Source organism: Chelonoidis abingdonii, chromosome 2, assembly GCF_003597395.2.
Source record: "Chelonoidis abingdonii isolate Lonesome George chromosome 2, CheloAbing_2.0, whole genome shotgun sequence".
NCBI lineage: Eukaryota > Metazoa > Chordata > Testudines > Testudinidae > Chelonoidis > Chelonoidis abingdonii.
Window position 1 is genome coordinate 151,029,717 of NC_133770.1, and position 20,526 is coordinate 151,050,242.

At 58.8% G+C, this 20,526-nt stretch overlaps 2 protein-coding genes across 2 annotated transcripts in view; both read left to right on the forward strand.

Annotated features, from left to right (window-relative positions):
* Positions 1-20,526, forward strand: part of C2H2orf68 (chromosome 2 C2orf68 homolog) — a 181,356-nt gene that overhangs the window by 123,925 nt on the left and 36,905 nt on the right. The gene's annotated exons all lie outside the window — the stretch shown is intronic.
* SFTPB (surfactant protein B) lies at positions 6,187-19,489 on the forward strand. The gene is made up of 11 exons (XM_032790334.2): positions 6,187-6,256; positions 8,370-8,503; positions 9,063-9,134; positions 9,220-9,345; positions 10,216-10,344; positions 14,299-14,388; positions 16,270-16,453; positions 17,097-17,257; positions 17,693-17,773; positions 17,995-18,102; positions 18,418-19,489. Exons 1-11 carry the CDS (start codon positions 6,193-6,195, stop codon positions 18,451-18,453), a joined length of 1,185 nt encoding a protein of 394 aa, XP_032646225.1. The 5' UTR covers positions 6,187-6,192; the 3' UTR covers positions 18,454-19,489.

The window sequence follows — 20,526 nt, forward strand, 5'->3', positions numbered from 1 at the left end:
CATCCGCAAGCTGAAGAAAATGGTGTCCAACACGCACAACACAGTAAGGACCCCTTGCTGGGCAGTGAGTGTGCAAGGGGGGATAGAGTGTGCGTGCCAAGGAGGGGGGCCAAGAGTGAGTGTGCTAGGGTGGGCATGTGCAAGGGAGCCGGTGAGAGTGGCAGGGCACATGCCAGGCGGCATGGGGGGAGGGTGAACACATGCGAGGGAGAGTGCAAGGGTGGGTGGGCATGTCTGAGGGAGTGTGCCAGGGTGGGTGGGAGCATGCGAGGGTGGGTATGTCTGAGAGATTGTGTGATGGCAGGTGGAAGTGTGCAAGGGTGGGTGAGTATGTCTGAGGGAGTGTGCAAGGGTGAGTGGAAGTGTGCAAGGGTGGTGGGTATATCTGCAGGAGTGTGCGAGGGTGAGTGGAAGTATGTGAGGGTGAGTTGGTATGTCTGAGGGAGTGTGTGAGGGTGGGTGAGCATGTGCAAGGGCAGGTGGGAATGTGTGAGGATGGGTGGGTATGTCTGAGGGAGTGTGTGATGGCAGGTGGAAGTGTGCGAGGGTGGCTGGGTTTGTGTGAAGGAATGTGCCGGGGGGGTGGGAGCATGTGAGGGTGGGTATGTCTGAGGGAGTGTGCCAGGGTGGGTGGGAGCACGCAAGGGTGGGTGGGTATGTCTGAGGGAGTGTGCAAGGGTGGGTGGGTATAACTTCAGGAGTGTGCGAGGGTGGGTGGAAGCATGCGAGGATGGGTGGGTATGTCTGAGGGAGTGTGTGATGGCAGGTGGAAGTGTGTGAGGGCAGGTGGAAGTGTGCGAGGGTGGGTGGGTATGTGTGAAGGAGTGTGCCAAGGTGGGTGGGAGCATGTGAGGGTGGGTGGGTATGTCTGAAGGAGTGTGCGAGGGTGGGTGGAAGCATGCGAGGGTATGTCTGAGGGAGTGTGCAAGGGTGGGTGGAAGTGTACAAGGATGGGTGGGTTTATCTGCAGGAGTGTGCGAGTGTGCGAGGGTGGGTGAGCATGTGCAAGGGCAGGTGGGAACGAGCGAGGGTGGGTGCACCAGGCCCCAGGCAGTGCCTTCCCAACTCTCCCTGGCCATCCCCCAGAGCAGCGTGGCAATGGCCATCAAGAAGATCTGCTCCACCTTCGGCTTCAGCTGGGCAGGCAAGTGCCACCAGGTGGTGGACCGGTATGTGCAGCCCATAGAGGATGGGCTGGCCCAGGACCTGGAGCCCCGCGACATCTGCGCCTCCATTCACATGTGCAAGAGCCAGGACCACCCAGGTGAGGGGGGCTGCCCCTGATCCCACCACGCCCAGCTGGGCAGATCCCTGGGGGGCTGGGGTCAGCGAGCTGGGAGCTGGGCAGTGGGCTGGCTCTGCGGGGCCCCTGGCTCCAAGAGGGCAGAGCTGGGGTCTCCCCTGCAGCTTCCCGTCCCCTCCCACCAGGGATCAGGTCTGGGGGTACCAAAGTCAGGGCATGTGCCAGGGTCCCACCTCCCCCAGCCTGGTCCATGGGTGCCCCCACCTGGGCTGGGAACCCAGCGGGGGGAGGGGATGTACCACTGCTGTCAATGGAGGGGAGGGGGCTTGCTCCTGGGCCATGGGAGCTGTGGGGTCACCCAGCCCCAGCCCTGCGGCCAGGCTGCTGCCGTCTGGTGCCCCCAGCTGGTCACTGGGTCCCTGCTGCCCAGCACCTCCCCCCAAGCTGCTCCTCCATTCTGTCTTCCTGACCCCTGCCTAGCACCAAGCCCCCACCCCAATCTGCTTCCCTGTAACACCCAGCCAGGCTGGAGGGTGACCCTATGTGGCGCCACCCAGCAATCCCCAGGGGAGATGCAAGGCCAACCCTGTGGGGATGCTGCCCAGCCCCGAAGCATCCAAGGGAGCCCCAGGGTCTGTCTGTGCCCAGCAGCCTGGTGCGAGGGTCCCTGGTAGATCCAGCCGGGTTGGGAGGTGCAGCACCCACCTGGCTCCATGCTCCCACAGGCCTGCAGCTGGCTTCCAGGGGGCGGCCAGCCCAGGAGCTTCAGGAGGGGAAGCTGATGGGGGAAACTAGGGCAGGAGACATGTCACGTGCCCCCTGTCTGCCCCTGGGAACGATGGTTCAAGCCCTCTAGGGAGAAGGCCTCGCCCCCACAAGCGCTGGGGAGGAGAGTCACCACCTGTGGCCCCTTCTCACTGACACGAGGCCAGTGCCCCGAGCTGTCACCCCTCAGACCCCCCACGTCTGCCAGACACACACTCCCCTAGACTTTACCAAGCCCCACCCCACGCTGCAAAGGGCCCTCGGCTGTGCCCACAACCATCTCCAGCCCGTGAGGGCACTTGAGACCAGGGAATGCTCAGGGCTGGGCAGCACCACCCGCATCAAAGGAGCCGCTCCGGAGAAAAGCGATTTCACAAGAGTGGCAGCTGCGGAAGTGGGCACGGTGCCACCCCCTCCCACAGGAATGTGCTACCCCCCCGAGCAATGGAGGGTCTGGGGGAGCTAAAGGGGCTCAGTGTGGCCACCTCATGGGTGGATCTCCAGGGCTCTGGCCAGGCCCAGCCCCACGAGCCAGTCTTCTTCCAGGGGGTTGTCAGCACAGATCACCCCCTGGTCTGACCCACAGGCCCTGCTCCGGGCTCCACTCATAGCCGCCATGCACCCCCTACGGGGAGGAACAGACCACATTGGATTCCCAGCCCTCCTGTGAGGGGCGTGTGGGGCCAGGGCTCTGCCAGCTGCAGCCAAGAGGAAGGGGGCTCAGCCCATCTCTGCAGAACCTCCTGCCCCGCCCCGAGCTCTGCGCACCCACTTCCCACAACTTCTCCCTGGGCCCCATCCCCCTCGCGCTAGACCCCATGGGCAGCACTGGCCCAGTACATGTCGCTCTCTAGTGGCCGGGCCCTGTTCTGACACCAGCCGGCTGCTTGCTGCACCCAGAGGCAGTTGCACCTCTAGCTCAGGCGCAAGCGGCTGGGTGCTGACGGCCCTGAGTTCGATCCCTGCAGTGGGACGCAGGGTCTGTGGTCCTGACTTTGAGCAGCTGGGGGGCAGGGCCCTGGCTCAAATAACACCCATGGTCTCCAGGGTGGAAGGTTCCTGGCTTGCTCCAGGCCCCGGCTGCAGAGAGCTCCGCGGATGCCATGGGACCAGGTGAGGACAGGGCCGGGAGGATGGGCTGGGCCAAAGATGTGGGGCAGAGAGTGACACTGACTAGGTGAAAATGGGGGCAGGGGAAGGGCAGGTGGTGGGGGACTGATGCCTGAGTGATGGGCATGGTGGACAGCTCCCTGGGGGAGGCAGCCTTAGGAGGGAGAGGTGGAGCCACTAGCTCCCTGGGGTTCTGGGGTCAATCAGCCCTGACCAAGGGCTGGGCGCTGAGCGAAGCATGGGGCCTGGGTCTGGGAAGCCCTGGCCGATCTGGGCTCAAGTTTGGGGATTTCTGTGCCCCCTGGGCAGGGACCAGGGGTCCCCAAGGCAGGTCCTGGCTGGGCAGTGGCAGGGCAAAGCTCCCCCGTCCTGCTATGGCCACGGAGTCCAATCCCAGACCAGATGCCTTTTCCCCAGCCCAGCCGGGAGTGTGGACCTGGGGCCTCTCCTGCCCCTAGTGCTGGCTGGTCCTTCCCTGCCCCTAGAAGGCCGAGGCCTACCTGGCCCCACAACCCACCCCAGTGCCTGGGGCAGCTGAGCCAGCTCCTGGGGACGCCCAGCCCAGGGAGCATGAGGACCCTCTCTCCTTCCCCCTGCCCAGGGAGCCCTGGAGGAAGGTGCTGGACCCCTGGGTTGGGGCACATGGAGCCGGGAGAGGGTCACCTGAGGCCCCAGAGATCGGCTGGGCTTTTGGGGAGAGGGATGGACCTTCGGTCTGTCCGGCCTGGGTCAGACTCCCCTATTCCCTGCACTGAGTCTGTCTATGTGTCCCTCACTGGCCTCTCTCTCCTCCTCAGATAGCATGTGAGCCAGGGCAGAGCGGAGCCCCTGCAGGAGCGGCTGCCCCCAGCTGTGACACCCGCCCTGGCCTTACAATAAAACTTCTGCCTGCAGCAATCGGGACATGGGCTCCTTTCTGTGCCCCACGGCCCCAGACTGTGGGTGCAGCTCTCGCCACTCAGCCACCAGGCAAATAACCAGGGGGGGCAAATGCACAGCAAAGCTCTACTTCTCCTCCCCCTGGGGGCTGCTTTCTGCCCCGGGCTCCCAGGGGCTCTCCCATGCAACGCACTGCACCCGCCCCATGCCCCTCCAGCTCTCTATGCCAGCTCAGCCTCCCTGGACCATCCAGCCCAGCTGAGCGATCCACAGGATGCCCGGATCCCTGCCTGTATGCAGCCCCTGGGGACGGAGCTGGGTCTCAAGGCGATTCTGTACTGGGGGGCTGGGCACAATCTGTGCTGCCCGCTGTCACCCGTCAGGGGCCCCCTCAGGATCGGGAGCAATGCCCCCACCCTCGGCATGGCCTGGGGCCATTGGTTGCCAAGAACTGGCCCCCAAGAGCCCTTGTGCCACCAGGAGAGGCCAAAGCCAACAGACCGAGCACCTGAGCACACAGCGCCATGCCCCTCAGGGGCAATGTCAACACGCCCCGGGTGGGGCAGCCAAGGGCCTGGGCCCCTATCGAGGGGGGTGGGTGACGGCAGCAGGAGCCCAAGACTCCGTGGCGCCAGCCTGCCCTTCCCGCAGGCCTGGGGGCAGATGCCCTGGGCCAGGCACCCACTGCCTGGGGGCATGGGCCAATCAAGGGGCCCAGCGGGGGAGGGGCAGGCTGTATGCGGAGCTGGGGTGGGATTCGCACTTGCCAAACAAGTGACCTCATTTCACTCTCTCTCCCCCCCCACAACAAACAGCCCCCAGCTCTCAGCGAAGGACAAACTGGCAACTCCCCCTGGCCCAGCCTGGCAGTGAATGGGCCACTCGGGGCTGTTTACTCAGCTGCACCAGCCTCCAAGCAGGCAGGGCTGGATCCTGATCTAGGACCAGGCATCTGGCCCTGCTCGGTCCAACCCCCACTCCCAGTCCCGAGCCCCCCAGCCTCCCTGGGGCCTTGTGCAGCCCGGGCCTCTGACACAGGGAGCCCTACGCCAAGTGGCACAGACACAAGGCACGGGGGCCTGGTCGCACATCCCACATTTGGGGGGATCCCAGGCCTGGGCTCAGCCATAGACTGAGCCCTGAGTGCACTGGCTGGGTCACATGGGCGTCAGGCCCCCATCGATCACCACAGACAGAAACCTGAGTGAGACTCCAGCCAGCATCTTACAAAGCTGAGCTATGGGGGGAGCCCAGGGCTGGGTTAGTGGGGACTGCAGTTTGGGAGTGAGGGGCACCAGCAGAGCTGCGGGGGCCCAGGACTGGGGTAGCAGGGGCTGCAGATCGGGCGTGAGCATAGGCAGCGAGCATGGGGCCTGTGCTCCATCAATATTCAGGAACATGGGCCTGACTCCACCAATGTTTGGGCTTATATTTAATCAGAGCCGTCCCGTCCCTAGGACAGACGACGGCAACCACCCTGGTGCCCGCGCTTTGAGGGGCCTCACACCTCAGGAGGCCGTGAAGTCCAGGGCAGCCTAGGGGTCAGCAGGAGCCTGGCGCCAGCAGCAGAAAGTGACCCAGCCCCACACCACCCTGTCCCCCAAGCCCCTTCCCTACCTCTTTCTGGTTTCTGCCCCCTCTCCGAGCAATGCCGGGCAAGAGGGGCGAAGCAAACATGCTTTGGGGGGCCCCCCTGAAACATGGGGCCCCCCAAAGCACGAGGCCTGGGACTATTGCCCTGATTAGTCCTATGGACGGGATGGCTCTGCTTGGACCCATTCTGGGCACTCCCAAAAATTATACAAAGCTGGTGCCTGTGGGAGTGCGGGGCACTGGCAGAGCTGGGGGGCCAGGGCTGGGATAGCAGGGGCTCCAGATTGGGGGTGAGGGGCACTGGCAGAGCTGGGGGGGCCAGAGCTGGGATAGCAGGGGCTGCAGATTGGGGGTGAGGGGCACCGGAAGAGCTGGGGTGGGGGACCAGGGCTGGGTTAGCAGGGACTGCAGATCGGGAGTGAGGGGCACTGGGGCTGGACCCCAGCTGAGTACTTTTGCCTCTTAGCCACTCACTTTGCTGAGTTTAATCCAAGACCCACCCCTGCGCCTCCAGGGGGATCCTGGGCACAGTCCCATTGGCCAGGCTGGGCCCCCCCTTGCCCAGCATGGCTATAAAAGGGGCGCGGGAGGCAGGTGCTCGAATGCTTGAGCTCAGCATGGTCGGGTCCCGGCTCCTTCTGCTCACCCTACTCTGTGGAGGCTCAGGTAGGAACAGCCACAGGGACTGGGCTGCCGCCCTCCACCCCTATGCTGCCTGGGGCAGGGAATCGGCCCCACGGATCCAGCCAGTAGGGTGCATGGCCCCGGGCTGGGAGGGGAGCGATGGGCACACGAGGAGAGCCCCTGATGGGGGCATCTGCGAGGCAGGGGTACCCCTCACACAGCAAGGGATGGGGGCAGAGATGTCTGAGCCATGGGGAGTGGGCTGGAGGGGACCCAGCCAGGCCCCTGGGGGAGTGATGAGACGGGATCTCATGTACCTTCCTGCCCCAGGGTGGAGGAGATGGGACAGGGCTGGTTCTCTCAGCTCTGGCCTCCAGGCCTGGATCTCCTCCCCAGCGATGGGCGCATGGGGTGGAGGCAGGAGGGGCCCTTCCATGAAGTCCTTTGCTCACACAGCAACTGAGTGGCACCCTGGCGCTGCTCCTTGGACCCGGGGCAGACCCCTTCATCTCCGCCCCATGTGCAACACCAGGGTGCCACTGGGTCGCTGTGGGACCCGGGGCAGACCCCTGCATCTCCGCCCCATGTGCAGCACCAGGGTGCCACTGGGTCACTGTGGGACTAACCCAGAGCCCGGAGGGGCAGCTGTAGCCCAGACATGGGAGAGCTCAGAGTGTAAGAATCCACGGGACAGGACTAGGACTCCTGGGTTCTCTCCTCAGCCCTGGGAGGGGAGTGGTGTCTAGTGGTTAGAGCAGGGGGGACAGGGGCTGGGAGATAGGACTCCTGGGTTCTATCCCAGCTCTGCTGCTCACTCTGGATAACTTCCCTTTTCTGCACTGTACCTCAGTTTCCCCATCTGTAAAAGGGGCTAATGCTGCTGGCTCACCTTGGATAAGCACTTTGAGATGCAGAGACCTCTAGAAGGGTGGCTCCAGCTATGGGGAGAGAAACCTCTGGCTGCCAGACCTGCTCCCCTGGTTTTGACGGCGCCTTTCACTGATGTCCCACAGCCCAGTTACCGTTCTGTGGCTGGTGTCGGCTTTGCAGGCGTGGACTGGCCAGCTCAGCCACAGGCTCTTTGCCATCTCAAAATGGAGCATCCCCTTTGGAAACACATCCTGCCTTTGACGCTGTCGCGTGGGTGGGGAACTCAGCAGAGGCTGGTGGCAGACGTGGAGCCAGAGAGCGCTCCCAGCCGGAGCAGATTGCCACCTCGCGTGCTGGTTTTCTGCCATGGCCGCTTGGGCTGAGTCTCCGCAGGGGCCTTTCGTCAGGAACTCAGGCAGTTTGAGGGATCCAAACTCATGCTTCAGGACACAGGGGTCAGGAAGGAATTCTTAGCACTGTGTCCAGCACCCAAGTGCATTATGGGGGCTTCCTCTCCCCCAATGTATTCAGCATTGGCTGCTACTGGACAGGAAGGGCAATCAGTCGGATCCAGTGGTGACGCCCCTGGGCCTGGTGACCAGTGTCCTGGGGGACGAAGGGGGCTAGAAATGGGGGGGGATGGGTTGTGGTTCCCCCCCAGCTCCCCCTCCAAAAACCCCAAACACAAAGAGGGGGAACCAAGGGCTGGCTGCACATCCTGCGTGGGCAGCCCCACGCCCCATAGGGGGTGTCCATGTCTGGGCTTCACAGGAGTAGGGGAACCAGCCCCAGGGCAGCTCAGTGGGGCGGGTCCCTTACTCCCACAGGGTCTCGCCTCTTCACGCTGGTGTGTGAGCAAATGGGGCAGGAGGGGTCTGACAGTTTCTAGTGCCCTGTCCTGGAGCCCAAAGGGCCAGATCGAGCCCCCGACCAGCGGAAGGACAGATCCCCCAGATCCAACTCTGTTCTGTCCTGGGTCTGATAATGCGCTCGTCACCGCTGGGTTGGGAGGGACAGAAGGAGGGAGAGAGGGATGGATGGATGGAGAGAGGGAGTGGGACCAGAGGACGGTGGGAGGAATTGGGAATGGATGGAGGGACGGACGGAGGGAGCAAGGGATGACTGAATAGAGGGAGAGACAGACAGAGGGATGCAGAGTGGGAGGGTTGGGGGGATGGGATGGAGGGAGCATTGAACAAAGAACAGCTGCTCCAGCACTGTCCCTGGTGCTGGCCAGGCCCCAGCTGCGTGTCACTAACCGGGCCTTGGCCTCTTTCATCCCTAGCCCTGGCTGGGAGCCCGTTGGCCCAGCAGGGCTGTGCCGAGGGCCCAACGTTCTGGTGCCAGAGCCTGGCGACGGCTGTGCGGTGTGGTGCGGTGAAGATCTGTGCGCAGGCTGGGTGGAACCAGGCTGCTAAGGCAGGTCCCGTCCGTGCCCTGCAACCTGCTGCAGTCGGGCTGGGTGAGATGCAGCAGGGCCATTCCCTGCCAGCTGGGGGCTGCGGCCAGGCAGAGGCGTGTGCTGTCAGAGCCGCAGATTCCGGGTTCGGGGCCAGCGGGGAGCCTGGCTAGGGGCAGCCAGCATGTCCCTGAGTCCCAGGGAGCTTGCCCTAGCCCTTTCCAGGGAGCCACTGGGAGGCCAACAGGGAGAAAGTTGGGTGGGGCCAGAACCAGGGTCCCAGGAAGTGGGGGTGGTCACAGCTGGCCCTTGGCCTGGGGCGGCTGCAGCTGAGCGGCCCTGGGGCCCCTTCAGGAGTCATGGCTGGGGGGTGGGTGGGAGCCATGAGGCAGGATCTGGGGAGGCTGGGGGGATCAGCCATGAGGCGGGGTGCTGGGGAGGTGCCCTGGGCGCGCTGGCGCTGGGCCATGCCCTGCTGACAGGTGTGGGGGGAGAAGGAGGAGCAGCTGGGGCCTCACAGAGGGGCCCTGACCCGAGCCCCTCCCCCCCAGCCCCTAACGTGGTCTCTCCCCCACCCAGGAGGACATGTGCATGGACTGCAGGCAAATCATCACCATCCTGACCCGCATGGCCAAGGATTCAGACCTCAAGGTACTGTGGGGGGCTAGGACTCCTTCCTGCTAGGCCTGGAGAGCGGGCGCTGGCTCTGCACCACTCACATCCCTTCCCCCCACAGGACAGCATCCAGAAGTACCTGACCCACGAGTGCACCCTGCTGCCCCTGCACACCCTGGTGCCACACTGCCAGAAGGTGGTGGACACATACTTCACCCTCTTCATCGCCTGCCTGGAAGGGCAGATCGTAAGTGGGACCCGCCTGGCCCCTTCCCCGGGCGGGGCGGGATCCCTATCACTGCCTGACTTTCAGCATCCAGCCAATCAGATAACAAGGGGGCCCTGCTGCCCTCGCACAATGGCACCATGCCAGGAAATAAAGCCACCCTCAAGGGCTAGCAGCCCAAAGGAGCACCGGCCACACCGCTGGGACGTGGGCTGGTGGGGAAACTGAGGCACAGAGGGAGGGGACTTACCCAGCGTCCCAGTGAGTCAGGGACAGCGGTTGGGACTAGAACCCAGGAGTCCCAGCCCTGTCTGCTCTACTCTACTAGATCCTACTCCCCAGCCAAGGCCAGTCCTGTTGCGCTGTCCCTTGCCGGACCCACCAGGCACCCGAGCCTGCCCTGGGCTCGCTGACAGACGCTGTGCCAAGGGGATGGTGACCCAACCCACTGAGCCCCAGTCTTGCTCTGCCAGTGCCCATGGGCACAAGGGCTGGGCACTGCTGGCTGGTCACCCCGCCTCACGATGGGCTGGGGTCACTCTGTCGTGTGGGGGTCTCTCCTCCGGCTAGTCCGGCCTGGCAGACAGGAGAGCAGAACTGGGGCAGATCGGATCAGAACTGGCCACAGCTGAACTGGGCAGTTCCAGCAGGGGGCGCAGGCAGTTACACCCCACAGCCAAGGGGTTCCCAGCCCCCTGCACCACTGGGATCTGCCCCTCCAGAGGAATTCCCAGCCTCAGGGGTCAGGGCAGTGTCAGAACTCAGGGGACTCTGCTCCCATACTGGGGCCCCTGGGCATTGCTCCCCATTGTGTCACTCGCGGATCCCAGGACACAAAACCACATCCCCCCTCCGCTCCCCTGTGTCACTGACCTCTGCTCTGCCCCTCAGAAACCTGCCTCCATCTGCGGCAGGCTGGGCCTGTGCCCCACGGACCCGCCACAGGACCAGAGCCAGGACAAGTGTGTTCTTCAGCTGCTGCAAGGTCTCCGCCTGGACCTTCCCAATGGTCAGACCCAGGTACAGGCACCTCCACCCCCTCTGGGCCCGATCCTGATGCCATGTGGGATCCCTCTACCTACTTCAGCAGGGCTGATGTGCTGAATTCTGGAAGCAGCTCCCCCATACAGAGGGCCAGCACCAGGCCTAGGTGCCCATATGTCCCCTGTGCCCTGGGATCCCCTTGACACCACACAGCCTTATACCAAGCCCATCCCTGGAATCAGGCTCCTGGATCCCAGCTTCACTGACAACCCCTGATGACTGACAAGGAACCCCCACCCCCGGAGCAATCTGGCTGCCTGAATCTGCTGAGAGCCTGAGGGGCAGCAGGGAAGCTACCTAACCTTGAGCTCATAGAGCTGGGTCCTTTAGCTCAAGCAGAGGCTCGGATTCAATGCCTTCCCTCGGGCATGTGACGGGGGTTCCGGGGAGCCATACTGAAGTTATTCAATTGGGGTGAAGTGCAAAGAATGGGGCAGACGATCCACAAAGCTGGGGAATATTCCAATACTTAGATTTACCAGCCAGCCCAAAACAGCTTCTGTAATACCTCACTGATTACCCAGCAGCCAGCAACACAGTTCCCTTAAAGCAACCCAGCCTCAGGCCTCCGCCCAGACACCCAAGTCAAATATGAGGATTACTGAAAAGCTTATTCATCATATAAGCAAGTTCTAGCAATCCCAAAGGATCGGACACATTACCTCCCAGGTTAATGAATATTCCAGATCTTACCCAAAAACATGCTACAGCCAATTCTTATCAACTATGCTAAACTTTATTTAAAAAGAAAAAAGATGATTGGTTAAAAGATCAATTTACATACAGAGATGAGAACGGTTCTGAGATCAGATTCATAGCAGAGAGGGGGAGCTTTGGAGTTCTCTGCATTAGTCCAGAGGTTACAGTCCAATGTCCATATTCAGGGTGATCCAGGTGGGACTGGAGAGCTCAGTCTTATGACTTAAGCTTCCCCAGTATGAAGCATCCAGCAGATCTGAGATCAAAAGGATCCAGACTCCAGGGGGGTTTATACAGTTCCAGGCCTTCTCTTGACAGCTCCGAGTCCTTAGATGAACAATAGACAATCATGGAGACTTGGAAGTAGACCTGTTTCCTAAGCATCACCGGTAATTAGCTACACTGATTAACGTAAGGCAATTTATCCATTAGTCAGTTTATCACAAACTTTAAAGAGACATCTAGACAATGACATTATTGCACCCAAGATTCATCTAAATGTTAATATTCCCTTTTGATCTCTGAATCAGTAGCTCTAATGACAGACAGGAACTTGTCTTCTTACATGGCTAACATTTAACAAGATATGAGTACACACATACCATTAGTATCACCTCTAATTCGCTAACAATACAGGGTTGCATTTCAAAGTTCTGGCCTATCTAACGTGGAATGGCCCTAATTACCATTCCCGTACTTTTCAAACATGTCTCTAAAGGTTGAATTTGGGTCATTTATCCTGCAGGAGGCTTAACCCTTTTTGGCCATGTGTTACACCCCCAGTGTGAGATTGGTGTAGATGGGAGTATTTGAAGCTCCTGGATACACTTTAAGGACCTCCCAATATTGATATGAGCTGTGTTTATATTGAATCCTTTGTCAGGCCAAATTAGTGATGCAAGTTAACAACTTAGTCCATACTCTGTCAAACACTCTAGTGATTTCAGGATTGAGCCTATGTGTTAACTTAACATAGACATCAGTGTTTTTCAGAGAGCATGTACTTTGACATTTAGCCATGAAGGTGGTGAGGTGGTGTACCTCAGTTTCCCTTTTTTGCACAGCAGTCCAAGCTTGTAATGGCTTTTCTGCTGTGGAAAGTTTTAGGATTGTGTATAGGCATTAGCTGTGAAACCTCAACATTATTAGGCTTTCTAATACAAAGTGTGTTCTTATTGACCCAAACAGCATAATCATAAGGGTTTCTATTACACAGTATGTTTTCATGTACCACTTTTAATATGTTTGAGGATTTTCCCCGTAAGTCATACACATTAGACATTTTTACAGTTTTCGGCATCAGCCGTGAGAACTAGTTACAAGAATTAACATTAGCATTAATATTAACATCAAATCTGTCACAAGTGCACAGTCACAATCGTTTTTGTCATGCCAAACCTTTTGGTTAGCTACATCATTCTTAGATCAGCTTGTTCAATATCCCTTTTGAACCTTTGTAGAGTTCCCTTTACCTCAGGGTTTTCTTAACATAGACTTTTAGCTTAACCACATCCTCAGGGCTTCGGTATTTTAGAGATGAGTGAGGCAAGTCTGGTAGGGCGGTTGCCTTTCAAGGGGCAACTTCCTTCCTTCTTTTCCCTTTGTAGAGGGTTGAAATTTGAGTTTTCTGGTACACCATAATCTGTGGGCTCGCCAGCTCATTGCCAGCCACTATGGGCAACTTTGTTCCTCCCTTGTGAGCTAGGGTATTTGCATGGACAACATGCCTTAAAGAGACACAACCATTTTCTAGCATCAGTCCGAACTACAGTTCTCCTGCTTTTCAGCCACCAATTTCTGCATCCACAAGGCATCAGATGCATCAGAGCTTACTAAGCAATCACCTGACATATCCAAAGTGTCTATGGGACTATTTACAAGGCTGCTCTGCTGTGTAATGTCAGGAATCCGGCCTTCCTTTTGAATCTGAGACAAACTATTCACTTCCAGTTTCAATTCCTGAAGCCTCCTTTAAGCTAGCTCCACTGGATTTTTCCAAAGCAAAGTTAGTGGAATCATTTTCATTTGAAAGACTCTGGCCTTAGGCCAACACTGGCCCATTAAGAGACAATGGTTCATTAAGAGTCCAAGGGAGCAATTCTTTTTCACTCCCACTAGGACAGCTATTGACTTCTCACAGACTTCACCCAGAAATCCCTTCCCTTCTGCAATACTATACACTGCAACAGCTTGCTTTAGTTATGTTCAGAATTGACTTCGGTACAACAGACAATTTAACAAACTCCTTCTGAGCATCACTCAAATCCAGAACTACCTCTGGGACATCAAGGAAATATTCACACAACTTCCTTTTGGGCAAGCTGCTAGACTCCATATTCGGAAGGTTAGAGACATTCTCTTCCCCTTTGCAGGTCTCCTGGCTGACAACACACACAAACTTGGGGAACATTCCTGCCTTGTCACAAGTTTCCACACTGTCCGTGGGTAACAGTCAAGTCACCTCTATCACCCTGTTCAGACAAGGTTGTCATATCTTTACCCAGCAACACACTAGCAACAGGATCACCTGGCCCCTGGGAACTAGCTCTGACATTAACCAGATGTGACCTAGTTACAGTGTTGTTCTCCCCAGCAGACACAGACTTAAGAATGTTTCCTTCCTGGGCTTCAGTTGTGTCCAGAATCAATTCGGAGACAACTGACACATTTTCACCCATCATAGGCTGACAGACTTCTTCTGTCTGCTCCACAGACAAAGAATTAGAGACACATTATTTTGTAGCAGACACACTGTTATTCTCCCAGCAATTGTGTCAGGCTCTCTGCAGATCCAGGCAGCCATAGCAACCTCCTACACATCTCTGGCATCCATCCACCAGAGAGGACAGCACCACTCAGTGTCCAGGTGGGGGGCTGTGCCCCACCCATGGAGCTTGCTACAAGATCCACCAAGCCTACATCCCCACAGGGCTGCCACACCCCTGGCAGGTCCGCAGTGGTGGTGGGGATCAAACTGGGGCTGCCCAGATCCAGAACAGTGAGCATCATGTTATGTATAAGGCAGCCAAGATCCTGTCCCCGCAGGCCACGTGTGGCTGGAGACTGACTGGCTTGAAGGGCTCCCTGGCTTGGCTGTGGGAGTGAGGCTCAAAGGTTCAGGTGTGGCTTAGATGCTGCAGGCCAGACGCCAGCCCTACTCTCTGGCTGGTTGCCTGGCACTGCCAGGCCGGCCCCCGGCTGCTGGAGCTGACCCCTTTCTCTTTTACCAAGGGAGGCCACAGCAAGGACCTGCCGTTCCCGCTCCCGCTGTGCTGGATGTGCCGCTCCTTCGTCGGCCGAATAGAGTCCACCATCCCCAAGGTGCTGGGCCCACCTTCCCGCCCCCCGGGGCATCGCGGGCGAGACCCCAGAGCTGGTCCCGGCTCCAGCCCCGCCCAGGCTGGCAGCAAATGAGAGGCTATGAAATGAGCTAGGCAGGTCTCAGCCCGGCCGGCGCTGGTTGGTACAGGTGGTGGCAGCCCGCAGTCCCAGGGCAGGGCAGGGGGGACACTCACTCTGCCACATGGGAAATGCCTGAGGAAACTAAAGTGCATTTTAGTACTGAACAAATGACTCGGGGAGCAGCCCTGCTCGCTTCATGGCTCCCATGGGTCCCCCTGCCACTCTGACGCGGCTCCGGGAGAGCTGGCCATGCTGGGCATGAGGTGCCATCGGTCACCTTCAGGGGTGGGGCTGCACACCTGGGCCCCAGGGCAGGAATGGGCTGGCAGAACCGAGAGCAACTGGAATTCACAGCCTGGCTCGGCTGGCTGAGCTGAGGAGGAGCAGCAGGGGCTGGCAATGGGCAATGCCCCAGAGACAATAACCCCAGGTGCCCTTGAACTGGAGAGGAGGGAGCGGGAATCAGGATCTGCAGGAAATGTTCATAGTTCAGCCTTTGTTTTGCTCCCAAGTTGAGACAAAAAAATCAAAGTGATTTTATGGGACAAAAAGCTCCAAACATGTTTAATTGGAGTTGGTTCAACATTGACATCAAACTACGTCTTCCCAGGGTGCCACAGTGCCTCATGTCCCCTGCCCATGCTCTCCCCTAGGGGCCGGACTCACTAGCCAAACAACATCTTCCATGATGCACCACATGGCTTGGTTAGAGGGCACACCATGGTGCATCATGGGAGATGTAGTCCAAGTAGGGGAGAACAACAACGCTCATGAGGCACCACAGGCAGATGCATGGGCACAGCTGGAGACACACCGGGCTGCTAAGCCAACTTTCCCCTGCCTGCTCCCCCAAGCTGGCTTCTGCTCTTAGCCCAACCTATCCCTCTCCTCCACCCGGGACAGCCTCCACTTTAAGTCTCACCCCCTCAAGAACTGACTCAAAACCAAACTCTTGGTTGGTTTTTCAGGTGGAAAATATCAATTGTTTTCAGAAACTGCATTTTTGGTTGGAAACAGATTTCAGTGGGGAATTCTCAGTCAGATCGAAGGAGACTTTAGGCCCCCAGACTGTGAGCCTGGAACTGCCAAGGCCCTGTGGCAATTCCTCTGCAGCAGAGGTTCTGCTCCACCCAGAACTGCAATGCCCAGGGTGACTCTGAGCTATCAGCCCTAGTGCCCTGCTTACAGTTCATCTCAGCTGTTTACATGGTGCCAGGCATCTGTGCTCGGTGCCTCTGGCACCACACTGCAGAGAAATTCCTGTGCAGCCTAAATTGCCTCCTGCAGTGGCAGTTGCAGCTGGCATCTGCACCCAGTGGGCACAGAGCAGGGCAGTGGGGCAGACCCACCCCGAGGGTGACATAGGTAGTCAATTCCTTTTCCATCCAAAAAGAAATGGAATTTTCCATTTTTTATGGAAAACAACCATTTTCAGTAAAAAAAAAAATGGGTAAAAATCTTTGGGTTTTTGTCAAAGTTCTTTGGCTTTTAAAAATGGAAACATTTGATCTAGGCCTTGAAATCTGATCTCAAAATCATTTTAACTTTTTTTTTTTTTTTTTAATTGGGGAGTTTTTCCATCCACAACATGAAAAAAAGGCCAAAAAGACCTGGGGAAAAACCTACAATTTTCCAAAATGTCCAACAAAAAAATAACAGGTCTACCTAAGGCCTTGCTGCAGCCACTCCTGCAACAGGAGCTGGCTGGGGGGAAGTGGGGAACCTGCCCACCTGCTAGGGGGGTCAGGGGTGAGAGGGTCCAGGTGGGGCACTGACTCAGGCTGTCTGCCCTTCCTCAAGGGGGCCATCGCCAAGTCCATGTCACAACTCTGCCATCTCCTGCCGGGCATCATCGGTGGCAGGTGCCAGTCACTGATAGAAAAATACACCACCACCTTGCTGGACCTGATCCTAGACAAGCTGGGCCCGCGGCTGATCTGCGGGATGCTCCTCATGTGCGGCATGGGGGAGAACTGCAGCCCAGGTGAGTCCTGGCCCTGGCCCCACTCTGCTGCTCCTGGGCTTGGGGGGCCGGACTGTCTACATTGCATTTTAACCCTAGGTTAAGGATTTTCTGACCCGCGCTTGAACCTGAGGCTCTGGTGTCCACACTGCAGTGTGCAGACCCACCAGCTTAAACTCGAGCTCGGATCTGCTAGCCCTGCAGGGACCTGGGGTCTGGCCCTGGGTTAGCACAACTGCAGCATAGACGCTAAGGGGGTTAGGCTTGAGCCCAAGGTCAAGCCAGGGGCTTGCACTGCAGCGTAGACACGTTAGAGAACAGGGTGTTGGCCCTTCAGTGGCAATTCCCCAGCCCAGTACTAGGCCGTCATGGCTGAAGCCCAGAACTGAGCATTCTGGGGCTCGTAGTCTGGAGCAATGCCGGGAGGTGGAGCCTGGGGCACCAAGGCATGCTGGGATGGGGCAAGGCTATAAATAAGCTGTGTTTTAATGCTGTCCTGGCCAGGCTGCCTTGGTCCTGGGCTTTGATGGCCCCCGGAGGTAGGACCAGGGCACTGGGTGGAGACGTACCCTGGGGCTCATGTGTATTTCATACCTGCCCCCACCTGCTGCTACGCTGCCCCCACTCTTTGTGCCTCTGATGTTATTCCCTGTCTCCCCTGCAGAGCCACCCCTGGTGCCGCTCCTTGCCCAGAGCGCTGAGTGCCAGGCCTGCATTGCTGTCATGGGCCTGGCGAAGTTGACCATGCAGGCGAACAGCACTGTGGCAGATGTGGAGGTGGCTCTGTTCAGGGCCTGCAGCGATGCCCACCTGGGCTGGCAGGAGGTGGGTGCCCAGGCCTCTGGCAGTAACACAGAAGCCATGAGGCCAAGGGGCATCGGGTGCCCTCCTCAGATGGCTCCTAGTTCCCAGCTCCTCCCCAGCATCCCATTCCCATGGATGTGGCTGTCGGTGCCGGGGGATGTGACGTGATGGGTGGGTTTCCTGCCAGGCAGGCAGAACGGGGCTGGAGGGTCTATACAAGGGACTCTCCGTGAAGGTGGGGTCCATGCTGTGCTAGTGGCTGAGCTCCCTGCCCTTGGAGCCATGCCCCATGGGGTATCTCTGCAAGAAAGGGACCCTCACAGGTGAAGCCAGCTGTGCCCCTGAGATCTGCAAGGAGCGCCCAGGGGGCAGGAGGGCATCAGTGGGCAGGGGGTTGGGGCTCCACAGACAGACAGACAACCAGGAGGAGACACTAACTGCCTCCTCTCTCCCCAGTGCAAGAGCTTCATGGAGCGGCACTGGCCCCAGCTGCAGACCTTGCTGCCAAAGGTCTGGGACCCCCAGAGCATGTGCCAGGTAAGAGGAGCCGCCAACACCCCACCCCCAGCCAGGGATCCAGGCCACTTGCCCCAGCCAGGTGGCACCAGAATCTGAAAGGAAAATCCTGGGAGACTCTCTCAGCTACTGTGGCTCCCAACCAGGCTCCCTCTGTCACCGCTCAGAGGGGAGCTGCCCCCCAGCTGCCCTGTATCCCTGACGCTGACGGGCCTTGTGCTTTCTCTGCCACCTGCACACAGGAACTGGGCGCGTGTGAGGCTGAAACGGGCCCTGCTCCTGGACCCGAGGGCTGCATGTTGGGACCAGCCTACTGGTGCTCCAGCCTGGAGACTGCCAAGCAGTGCCAGGTGAGTACTGTGCCCAGGGGAGAGGGGAAGAGGCGCACAGGCAAGGGACCAGCCAATGCGCACACAGCTTTGCCTCCCCTTACTCCCCTGGGAGGCCCCTTTCCACCCCAGCTCTCCTGTTCCAGGTAGGGGGGGGGGCACAAGACCTGCTGCAGGTCCATGGGGCACGGGGGCCCCTTTCCTAGCATCACTGGGGCCCAAATTCCTCCTGCCTGTGCAGGTCACCCCACCTGGAGGCAGGCTGGGGCCACATGGAGGCAGAAGCTGAAGGCGACCTGTCTGGCTCTAATGTCTCCTCTCCCCGTTCCCTTCCAGGCCGTGCAGCACTGCCAGGCCCATGGCTGGGCATAGCTGGAAACACACCAGGCTGCTGAGCCAACTCTTCCCTGCCTGCTGCCAGCCCAGCCCCTCCCTCTCCTCCACCCGGGTAGCCTCTGCTTTCAATCTCATCCCCGCGAGAGTGATTTCCTCTCCTCTACCCCCTGCCAGACTTGGCTACCCACTCAGTGCTGCTGACCCGTGCCTGTGCTCTGCCCCAGGGCGTGTGGCACCAGGGGTAATGCCTGCAGCTCTAGCACTGCTGGGAGAGCCCTGGGGCAGGACCATGGAGACTTAGAGAGATCTCACGTGGCCTCCTCGCTGAGGAAACGCCTGCCTTCGGAACTGATCAGCTGGGGCCAGTGCGAGCAGCTGGGCCGAGATTCCTGTGCCGAGCCGGAGCTGTCATCACACATCCAAGGCCCCTGGCTGCACTACAGCTAGAATTGCCAGGACAGGCCAACCCCACCGGGCAGCTCCCGCACACGCCTATAACGAGGGTCCAAGGCAGCGTTTGGCACGTGCTGCCATATCTCAGGCAGCCATGGCCTGAAACTCAGCTGAGATCCAGCTCCATGCTGGGACCCCGTTTGCAAGGTGGACTGCACCGTAGACAGGAGGTGGGAGAGAACTGGCCAAACTCCTCTCCCAGCTGCTGAGTGCTCCTCAGAAAGGGGGAGCTTACACTCCCACTGCCAGCAATGCCAACCCGACTGTGCCCTTCACTGGCCCCCCTGCGAGGGGCATGGCTGCTGCAGGGAGGACACCACCCCACCCCAAGGGGCTGGGCAGATCCCAGCCTTTGCTGGGAGCATGACACAGTATTTCACACACCTGCAGGAAGCAAATTCTAACTGCTTTGCCCCTGCACTCCTGGGCCAGCAAGGCACCCGCATGTGATGCGACCACCTCCTCCCCTCCCCTTGCAGAGTGAGCAGCCTTCGAGAGATGTAGCCTCTGCAAAAATTTGGCTCCAAGATTTTGAACATTGTGTCCATGGGCTGAGGGTGGGGGGAGGGGGGGTCGTCAAGACAACACACACTATTCCCTGCCCCAGTGACACTTAGAGACTGCTGCCCGCGGGGCGTTGGGGCAGAGGGGAGCTGTGGGGCTGACGGTGCTGTCTAGCGTACAAGAGAAGGGTCTCACGGCAGCTGAGTCACAGTGAGAACCACACACTGGCTTGGCTCCCACATCAGAAGACTTGCTTCCCCCCAGCTACAAGCTTCACCGCAGTCATAAAGCCACAGCAGCCTCTGCCCACTGACGGCACATCTGAAATGCCCCCTGCCTACAACGTTCAGCTGCTTCAGGAAACACCTCCTCCCCCCAAGGGTCAGCCCCCCTGCTCCCTCTCGCTTGGTGTAGTGGGTGAAGGGTCCGGCTTGCTGTATGGACAAATGTACCTGACAAATAAAGCTTTGGATTCACACTGTGACTGGCCAGGGTGAGATTACAGCCCTTCACGTCCCCCCCAGCCCCTTTCCAGTTCCATCTTCACTCTCTTTACTACCCTACATTGACTGGGGTTTTTAACATCCTTCCTGGGGCAGTGTTGGCAGCCGGGGCCACTCCAGGTGCCTCTATCCCTCCCTGGTGTTGGCTGCTGCTTCCAGTCGCCTTGTGGGACTGCAGGCCCCCAGCCTGTCCTCCCAAAGAGCTCAAAAGGTTTCTCTCTGGCAACCTCTTTCCACACACGACTTGGCTACCACATGACAGCTTCCTGGGGGAGTGAGAACAGGCCTCAATGCTGCCCTCTGCTCATGGCACAGCCAAGCTGCCGAAGAGCAGTGCCTCCAATTTCCTGGCTGAGGAAGACGCCCTCCCAACCAATGCCTAGAATCTGGCCTAGACACTTATTCTCAAAAGGTGCCTAGCTTTCTGGCTACTGTTTTAGTAGCTCTCCAGCTCTTGCGACTGTTTGTTAGCACCAAGCTTACAGCATAATTTCAATTCGACCTCCTCAAATCCTGGGTGTTTAATACACTTCTTGTAGAGGCTCCCTGCCCTGGCTGTAGGTGCATGGGCCCAGTTCTCAGGGACTGTAAACAACAGAGCAGGAAGCAGGTTCATGAAGAAGATTGTCCCGTTTTTCTCACACCCCCT

Excerpts from the sequence above, each read along its gene's own strand:
- SFTPB (XM_032790334.2), top strand. The coding sequence starts at position 6,193 with ATGCTTGAGCTCAGCATGGTCGGGTCCCGGCTCCTTCTGCTCACCCTA. Across the intron at positions 16,454-17,096 it reads GGGGGAGAACTGCAGCCCAG|AGCCACCCCTGGTGCCGCTC; the intron begins GTGAGTCCTGGC and ends TCTCCCCTGCAG. Across the intron at positions 17,258-17,692 it reads CCCACCTGGGCTGGCAGGAG|TGCAAGAGCTTCATGGAGCG; the intron begins GTGGGTGCCCAG and ends CTCTCTCCCCAG.